The sequence below is a fragment of the Hippoglossus stenolepis genome, chromosome 6, assembly GCF_022539355.2.
Source record: "Hippoglossus stenolepis isolate QCI-W04-F060 chromosome 6, HSTE1.2, whole genome shotgun sequence".
In the NCBI taxonomy this organism is placed as follows: Eukaryota; Metazoa; Chordata; class Actinopteri; order Pleuronectiformes; family Pleuronectidae; genus Hippoglossus; species Hippoglossus stenolepis.
Window position 1 is genome coordinate 26760687 of NC_061488.1, and position 9930 is coordinate 26770616.

General features: G+C 40.9%; 1 protein-coding gene across 1 annotated transcript; it reads right to left on the reverse strand.

Moving 5' to 3' along the window:
* Positions 1–53: 53 nt before the first annotated feature.
* phc2a (polyhomeotic homolog 2a (Drosophila)) lies at positions 54–9728 on the reverse strand. The gene is made up of 7 exons (XM_035158259.2): positions 9397–9728; positions 8088–8250; positions 6218–6296; positions 5250–5361; positions 4960–5086; positions 3566–3800; positions 54–2360 (listed from the first exon to the last, which is right to left on the reverse strand). The coding sequence occupies exons 2-7, from the start codon at positions 8223–8225 to the stop codon at positions 2206–2208; spliced, it is 846 nt and encodes a 281-aa protein (XP_035014150.1). The 5' UTR covers positions 8226–8250; positions 9397–9728; the 3' UTR covers positions 54–2205.
* Positions 9729–9930: the final 202 nt, after the last annotated feature.

The window sequence follows — 9930 nt, forward strand, 5'->3', positions numbered from 1 at the left end:
TTTTATAAAAGTTAACACCAAACTATCCACAGCAGTCTCATTTTTCAAGTCTGAATTATACTTCTGCGTCAACATGTCATCACAGGCACTTATGGCAGCCTGTTCCTGTGTGCATAGACTCCACCTGATCATTGTGGAAGAAGAAGAAAATTCAAGTTTATCCAAGTTCACTTGTTCTGACACAGAGCTTGACATATTAGAGTCAACAGGTAATCTGCATTCAAATGGCTGATACATACATACATGCCATCAATACATACATGAAAATACAAATGGCTTAAATGAATGAACCGATCCCTTGGATAAAACGTAGAATAACTTACCTATTAAGATATGAATGAAATGTTTCATGAAAACAGTTGTGGTCCCATTTCTTTTCGTGTGTGTCTGTTGTCTCCGTACAGAGGCACAGTGAAACAGAAGTATAAATCATGCTCGACTAAGAAACATTTTTCTGTTAGATGAGGAATATTTGAGTCGTTGTGTTTGAACTAAACATTGGTTTGTCAAACAACGAATTCAAATAATCATGATTGGTGTTCAGCCCAGTAATTCTTCAGTTACTTTTTGACCACAATAAACTGAGCAACTGACCAATCAAGGCATTTTCTGACAGTGCTGGCATTGAGGGAAATACTCCTGAGGTGAATTCGCAGGAGATAACCAACCTTCTCCTAGGCTTCATTTCTGGGTGCCCAGTGCAGACATCGTTAGTCTAGACTGGAAGCAGATATAAAACTGTACCAAGTGGTTAAGTCTGTTTACACACAGCACTAAGGGGCTCAATCTGCAGATCTGTGTCAGGGTCATTACTCAGTGTTGTAGTTGTTTGATGTCCTTTTTTCCAACTGCTGTTGGGGTTAGTCAGGGTCCCTCTGCCTCCAGTCGCTGTGCTTAACACAGTCTTGACTTAAATAATGAATTTTAGCTTGAACTGTCACACTATGCATTGCTATATGTTGGAACTCGAACAGTTTAGTCACTGAGCACCTCATTAAACAATCAAATAGAAAACAACACACTAAGTAAAAAAGTCCACTGAAGACCATGGAATGTGGTTCAAAAGCTAGTGAGATTATTCTGTCAGCTACTTTTCACACCTTCTTCCCTATGAACAATCAAAGACTTAGAGATTCAGGTTTCTCTCACTGACTGGGGAGCTGCTCAGCACCACTGACCTCAGTGCTGCCACTGGTGGCTGGAAGATATACTGCCACAATATTGCTGAATAAAAACATTGGCCCTGTTCACACTTACATCGGTCTCAGGTGATCCGATCACAAGTGGACAGCTCCAAGTTCGTTAGTTCCCACTTGACATTAGAATGTCTCCTGTGACCACTGTGATCAGATCTGACTTCTCCTATGAACTTTTCTGTTCATTATCACTAAATAATGTTGTTTTTACCCTGTCTGACAATACAGCTGGGTCCATTTTGTTGAGTGAGAGAGAGCATGAGACAAGAAGATGCTGACGGAATGCTCTGCGCACAGCTTTACATGAAATAAGATTGAACTATATGACATGAAATTGAAAAAAAACATCAATATTTGGCAGTCAGTGTTAACATTGTGGCAGTGGTCACAAATAAAAAATAATTTGAAACACAGAAGTGTTAAAATACTTTGGTTCAATATGAAACTGTGATGGGTCAAAGGGCGTCAGCTTTTTACTTTGTTCAGAGTAAAAAATTGTAATGTTTTTGTTAACCTTGCACTTGCATGCCTGTCATCTTTCCCACCTTTTAAGAAGCTAACAAGATTTATCACTTTAATCAGTGAGTCTGTATTTTCAATAGTATCCCTGTAGTCTTTTTTATGAGCAACTCAGTGACAACTGTCCAGAGTTCAAAGAGACCGCAGCCGTGCATCTGTGGAAAATACCAGAACAAATCAACTGCTAACCTTAAATGTCTCCAGCAGGAACACAAGGCACAGGAATACTTAACAAAAAAGAATCACGTACTCAATGAAACCCTGTTCTTGTCACAGTTTAGTGAAGTTTACTTGATGGAGTGCCAGGGTGAAGTCATCAGTGTAAAAGGTCAGTCCAACCGTTCAAGCTGGTGTCCTTGTGTTCAGCAGGCCTTGACAAAACAACCCAACAAACAACTCTGACCCAGAACCTGAACTCAACTCAGGTAGTCAACGTGTGGGATCCTGAGCACATTGTCCAGAGCTGCTTGTGTGTGTGGAGTGGGCTGGGCTATGAGTCTTTGAGCATGCTAATCTCCGCAAAGATCTTGAGTGCAGGGCCCAGTTTGATGTTCATGGTTGCCATGAGATGATCCTCCTTCAGCAGCAGCAGGGCCTGTCCATCGATCTCCTGAGAGCGGAACTCCTCAGCAATCTCCAGACAACCTGCAGCCACAACCCACCAACAGTCAGTTTACACCACGGCCATGCACACAAACCCCACTGGATTCATGTCTCAGTATGATCACCATCATGTCCGTCTACATTCATTTTTCCTTCCTTACTTCCATGGTTGCTAATAGAATAATTTGTAACCAGAATCACAAAATGTATCAGTGTTTGAAGATTCTTATTACTGAAAGGAATAAAGAAACAGATCTTGAATCAGATCTTGTATCAGAAATCAGAAATGTCCGTTAGCCTCTGAGTGGGCAGGCCAATGTCATGTACTAAGCTGGGAGGAGACACATTAAACCCATTAGTGATTTGTTAACCAATTGTCACAAAGAAAACCAAAATAAAACAATCATCAGTGGTCCAGACAACCAGATAATACAACTCAGATTGTCTGCATAGGAAAAATTTTGAAAATTGATTTGACTGAAATAAACTTAAATATATATAAATTTACTGCAAACGCAATATTCTGTCCACCGTATCATCATCATTTGGGCTAACTTAACAGTTTTTCTTATTTTTTAGATTTTACATATTTACTGATGTACAGAAAAGGTTTTTTCTTCAGGTCTGTCCAGTGTCATGCGCAGCTGTAACCTGACCACATAATAACACCACCTAATATAGACTGAAACATTCTCATCTATCACCACCACATGACCCCCTCACATCCAAGTCATGCCCCAATTTCAATTACAGAGATTTTGATGATGTGGACCCTCATGGAAAACCTCTCCCTCTTTGTGTCTGTCACAGTGAGCGTTGGACAAAAGCAGACATCTGAAAGGTCTCCACTGGGATTAGTTAGATAGATATGAATCGAGTTGACACTGGTATATGGTGCCTACAGTAAATCACCATATGCAAGCTCGCCATGCTTCAGCGTGACTTACAGCTTTCACCTTCTTCCAACTACTTGCCTTTTATTTGCCACCAAACTAACTGTCAGACATGTCAATTTAAGCATTACAGCCCTGAATAGTTATAAAGTTACGTGCAAACATCAGCAAACAACACAACAATTCTCTAGATTTTGATTCTAACATTCACTCTCTCTTCCACTGTCTCATCCACTTCAAACCAGGTAGGTGTTTACAGATAAAAATACTAATCCAGAAATCTCATGTAACTCAAGGTAGGTGAGTTTTGGATGTAGCCTAAAGTAGCACTGTGACAGCTGAGGCAGCGCCCACCTGGTCGAGAGGAGATGAACTCGTAGACGTCCTCAATGTTCCACTGGCCGGGATCACTGGGCAGGAAGCTGTGTGGCAGCAGGGGCAGCTCAGAGCCTTGCACCTCAGGCACCCGCTGGGTGGTTGACAGGGGAGGTGGTGTTTTTTTGTAGCAAGACAAGTCTGAACATTGGCTGGACTCTCCTGGTGCAGGCTGGACAGAGTGACCAGTGGACAGAGCAGCAGCAGCAGGCTTCTGCACAGAGAGTCAGAGGGGTTTAACACAGCACTTCACAACAAGAGGACACTCGAAATTTCGTGGTTTGCCTCCACTATCCAGTACAATTTCAGTCTACATACATTTTCTTTCCACTCTAATATGAGGTCACAGTGAACTTTGACCCCTGAAATATAATCACTTCATCCTTGAGTCCAAGTGACAACTGCTCAAAATGTGAAGACATTTCCTATAGACAGACTTGAGATAGAGGCTAAACCATGTTTTGTGAGGTCCCTGAGACCCTTGACCACCCAAATCTATGTGAGCAGAAAGAAAGCTGCATCCATCAGCCTTCTTTCTGAAGCTGTAAAATGACCTGCAGTAATTGAGTCGTGGCAAGTAAAGACCAGCTGTGGAACTCAATCCGCAGAACCCTGAAGCCACCGCTGCTGCACAAACAGCTGTTCAACTCTTTATTCAAAGTTCGGTGAAGCTCGAGTCTGTAAACAGAACCCTGAACTGGAGAGTCGATTGTCGTGAACACACTCTTGTTTTGATCGACAATATCGCTTACGTTGATGATTCCCAGGCTCTGCTGCTACCGGGCGCTGGTTGTCTGTATATTCAAAGTTCATTAATATTTAACATACCACATGTCCAAATCGTACCAAATGCGACATTGCACTTCCTTGGGCCATTTACAATACACATTCCAAGTGAGAAGCTGATAAGATGAAGGGTTCTCGAGATATGCATTCCACATACAGACAGATTTCTGGAATCATTTAATTCTCTCAAAGCATTTTTTTAAGATAACACATTCGCAAAGCAAAAAGGGTTTTTGTGAGGTCACCATGACCTTGACCTTTAACCTTCAACCACCAAAATCGAACCAGTTCACTTTTGAGTCCAAGTGGACGTTTGTACTGAAGCTGAAAGGATTCCCTAGAGGTGTTCCTGAGATATAGCGTTCACGAGGCAAGGGTATCGCCAGCGTGGAGGCATACAAATTTGACTTAAATGTTTGCCTCTGACATGATCCGATGTAGAGGTGGCCTAAAGGTCAGATACAGAGGTCAACCTATATTAGACCCATGCTGAAATAATTTTAAAAGGGTGCAGGTGGTCCTGTCACATACAGAGGGCATTTCTCCTTTACATTTATTCTGATAAATTATTATAAAAACTGTCTCACCTTCTTTTTAGATTCTAAGCTGGAGATTTTGTGTTGTCCGTTCTGTTCTCTTTGTTTCTTCATGTTCTCCAGGGTGGTTTTGCGGTTTGGGAAGAGACCCACTCTCTTTGTGCATCCCACGTTGTAACTACAAATGAAGTTAACATGGTGAGCAGCACAGCTCTATTGATTATTTTTCTAAGTTGGCGACTATCAAACTTGATCAGTACATCCCTTATTTCTACCACAGGGGGAGAATAGTGGAAATGTAGCAAAAGAAAAGATGGTAATGTCTTTGTTGTCTTCCTTACCGTTTGGCACACACTGTAGAGCAGAACCTCTTAGACCTTTTGAAGATGTAGGCAAAATCCACCCTGCCACACAGCTCACAGGTTAGCATAGGCTCCTGCTGGGCCTTTAACTCTGAGTGAAAACAGTCAAAACACAGTCAGCTGGACACACAATCAACAACAACATCCACAGAAAAAACCTCTGTGTACTTATATCCACGTTAAAAGGGTGATGTAAAGAGTCCGGATTTTTGTTTCTCTCAAACTTCTTCAAATTCATCTGTTTATGTCTGAGTAAGTCCTTAAAATCGAACTTGCAAACACATCGTCCTCACAGTTCACTTGATCATCATGAAGATGTTTCCAACGTCTCAATTCTTTAGATTAATAATAAAAGGGTGATGAAAGAAATTTAATTTTCAATGAGAACAAGCTACATATATATATTATAGACACACCGACATTATGAGGGGTAATATAATTGCAATAACATTTTCATAATCAAGAGTTAGCTTTACTTATACATGATAAAATACACAAATTACCCACATTCAAATGTAGTCTGAACACTCTGACTCTCACTGTTAAAAGACCAGTGAAGTTAATTTGTCATCTGACCTCAGAGCAGTCCAAGGACACACTGAAGAAATTATATATTCTATCTATTGTGGGGATGCCTTAGGATCCCCCAGAAGACATTTCTAGAGAGGACATCTGAGATACCTTTAAGTGTTGGAAAATGATGGATTGATCTTGGCACCCAAACCTATGCTAGTCTTGTAATTACAACTATACACTTTAATATGATGAACCAACCAAATAAATACCAGATATCCTTATACTGGGAGAAGGTGCAGCCTTGAGACAACATCATGTTTTGTATAGTATTGCATTCACACACGCACAAGAGAAATGTGTGCTGCACCTCTCTGTATGTACTATACAGAGAAATAAGTAATTATGCTGTTCTACTAGTCCAAGGACTTTACCCTTTGGAGAGAGATTGTCCATCTTTGAGTCAGCTGTGTTTCTCCTTAGGCTTTCAATAGAGAAAGATGGATGTTCCACCTGTAGACAGAAAATGAAACATTACTACAGCAGCTGATAGTGCTGCAAATTACCACAACACTTGTAGAACAAGATGAACATGTGCTCTGGCCTCTTGTTTGTTTGTGTGATCCAGATCAGTCATGCTTTCAAGTGCCCATATTTTAGCTTTTCAGGATTGTCCTATCCTTTACTGTGCCATATGTGAAAGTTCTGCAAAGATACGACGACTAGTCAGCAGCATAGGGAGTTCCCACCCCACGGTGGGCCAAGAGCTCAAACAAAGCGTTTCATACCAAAAGAGGCACGTTCATTTTGAACACACAGTATGTTAACCTGTTCTAGTAAACCCTTTAATTAAATGCAACCCTAAAGCAGCTGGAGCTGCAGCTCAGTTTAGCAAGCAGCCCCATCCTGCTATCTGTACTCTCTCATATATATGATCAGTTCGGGCAAAGAGCTTTCTTGGTTTGAAACCCACATCACTGGGTGTTCCTTCAATGTGTCATGGCATGAAGAAGCATCCTTATCACATCCACAGGGGTGCCTCAAGGGTTGGTGCTGGGATCCCCTTTTCAATTTTAATATACATCTCAACCTTGGGTCCAGGTATCTACTTGGATGGCTTCTCATCAGTGCTTCGCAGATGAAACTCAACTACACCTGTCATTCCTACAAGATGACCCCACAGTCATGGTCTCAAACATATCCACATGGATAAAGGAACGCCACCTTCAACTAAACCTTTTCCAGATTGACCTCTTAATCATCCTGGTCAATCACTCTCTCAGGCACTTTATAAAAGAGATGCGGTTGTGCTGTAAGATGGCAGCACTGACGAGAGCTCTGAGTCAGTTCAGCAAATTTTGCTTATTTATTTTTTCTTAGGAGCTCTTTTTGCACAAACACAGTGAATGGTATTTAACTTTTTTTTATATTAGGTTTTTTAACTGCTGAGCTGACCTGTCCTTGTCCAACATTTTTCATTGTGCTGTTGACCCTGTGTTAATTTACATATGACAAATAAAACTTGAAACTAAAAGTAAATATATACTGGGATGCTTGAATTAAAAAAACAAACATATTCTTTAAAATAAAACTTCTGAATTGATAACTCTGTAAAATAACGTTTTCATTCACCCATTCATGAATGGCTCGTATCGTCAGATTTCACAAGTCAGGCTCAAGTATTTGTTTCTGCCATACTTTATGGAAGTATTCAGATGAAAATAACTATAGGCATGTTTCTGAGCAACATACAGAGAGAACATAAACCCCAAAGGATAAAAATGTAAGGGTGGATCAACAGGAAAGGATGTTTTACTGTACTGTATAATGTGCAAATGTTTGTCAGGCTCAGTGAGCAACGCTTCGGTCTTCGGTTTGACGGGGGTATGATCTATGCATGACTTTGATCAACTTTAATGAGATTGTTGTAATTGTTAGTGTTCTGAGGAGAAACAACTACCAAAAGGTAGGCAGAGACACTTTCCATTCTTTATGTGCTTTTAACCCTTGCTGCCAGTTAATGATTTGGGACACAATAAATTACTTTCTGATTTTTACAATAAATTGATTAATGACATCAGAAATAAATAACCACAATTAAATAAAACACTACAGGTCTAGACTGATGCTGTTGAGGTTCCAGTCTCATTATCCACCACTAAATGTCTCTTTGGTACCTGGAACTGAAATGTATTTAGGGTACACAAGTCTATGGTTTCTCACTGGTAGGTGGTGGGAAAGTAAACTAATGTTTTTTGTGTGTGTGAATTTACAGACAAACACATGCAGAGATCCAGTACTCACAGGAAAAGGCTCAGCACCCTCCTGGATAACAAAGCCTTCTATCAGATGGGTGAGGATCTGGGACGTGACTAGGGCCTGGGCTGGTTTGCTCTCTCCATTATGTTGGCTGCTGTTAGTGTTCCCATTCCCAGAGGTCATGACTGGAGCACAGGCCTCCCCTCACCTGTCAACACAAGCAGCAAGGTGAACTCAACAGGTGCTGGCCACAGAGTCCTGGGACCTGGCCCCAAGTAACAGCCATGAGTAACAATGCACCAGTTTGATATTTCCCAGTGTTTTCACAAAGGTTCACACTGTTACAGTCACTATATGTGGAATATGGCAAGTTTTAATCTGACACTTTGTGAGCCACTTTGAATTTAGCAAAAAATTCATCATAAAATGGATAAAACATTTGTATTACTTTAACAACCTCCCTGTTGTATCCTGAGATTTTTTTAACGTGACTCAAGACCATGATCACCAGTAGCCAATCTTATTTAAACCAGTAACCAATTTAAAATATGCCAGCAACATATTTTAAATGCCCCAATAACAAAATTTTAAATACGCCAGTAGACAATTTTATATACAGCAGTAGCAAATTTTAAATACGTCAATAGCCAATCTTTATGCCAGTTGCCAATTTTAAGTATGCCAGTAGCAAAATTTGAATATATGCAAAGTCGATTTTAAATGTGCAGTAGCAAATTTGTAATTTCTTAATAGCCAATTTCAAACACGCAGTAGCCAATCTTAAATACTCTGTAGCTTTTGGGCTACAGAGTATTTAAGATGCTCTCAATGCGTCACAGTCCATCTGACGTGTTTTTTGATCCCTTCTCTGTTAGTCTTAATAAGAAAGAGTGCACTGGCAGATTAGCGCATGACAGGGAGGACACACTGGTACCAGACACCTGGACTTAGAGAGTGGGCTCTGGATGCAGACTAGTACTGAGCCTATTGAAGTAGAAACGACTGATTCAGTCATACAAAGAAATAATATTAAGACTTTAATGGCTGCAGAGCTTTGAATGAAGTTGACTGGTTTACAGAGGAATAGTTAGAGCTAAGCTAGCTGCTTTTATACTCCACACCGAGCTAAACACAATACAGACTTCCATAGTTTCACATTAAATGGCATATAGTACATGTATGTGGAGTTTACGGACATGCAGCCTGCTCAGGACCCGAGTTCTCTGTGAATATCAGCCTTTCATGAACTTACCGCTAACCTCGTTTCAAACCCATTCAACCGGCAGTTAAAGTGTTAGCCGCTCGTGTGGATGAATTAAACTACAATGGGTTTTAAAAACACACGTTTCCATACCTGCTTTTAAAGAACACGCTCCCTCAGGAGTAGTTGTGTTAGTTTCACAGAGTGAAGCCAGCTCCGGGAGAGAAGCTCCGCTCGGTAACAATGGCAGAGGAACAAGCGCTCTTTGTTCAACGGCTCCAAACAACGCGTTCATTGACTCCCACTGCCTCCGCCGACACGACTCTAGTGTGTCCGCTGCACGAAGCGCAGGCCCCGGACACCCCGTCACACCAGGACCCGCCAAGTTAGCGATGCTTTCATATCCACACTGTGTTTGAGCTCTCTCCTCATTTCAAATACACACACTGTGTCTGTGTGTCTGTGTGTGTGTGTGTGCGCGCCCGAGTCACATGCAGGACTTCCGGCAACAACCATCAAAATTAAAGCCAAGTTGAAGCATCCACAAAATACACAGAACACAGTCACAGAGAGCACATAAGTACAGACAAGGACTCTTTAAATGTTAAACACATGAAAGGCTAATATTTAACAGTGGTTAGACAAAAATAAGAAATGAGTAAGAAAACCAAACACACAAAAAGGTTA

Bases quoted from the DNA above. Each gene is read 5' to 3' on its own strand.
- phc2a (XM_035158259.2), bottom strand. From the start codon at position 8,225: ATGACCTCTGGGAATGGGAACACTAACAGCAGCCAACATAATGGAGAG. The intron at 5,087-5,249 runs GTAAGGAAGACA...CTTCATTTGTAG, and splicing joins TCTACAGTGTGTGCCAAACG to TTACAACGTGGGATGCACAA. The intron at 2,361-3,565 runs GTGGGCGCTGCC...TTGTGGCTGCAG, and splicing joins GTTCATCTCCTCTCGACCAG to GTTGTCTGGAGATTGCTGAG.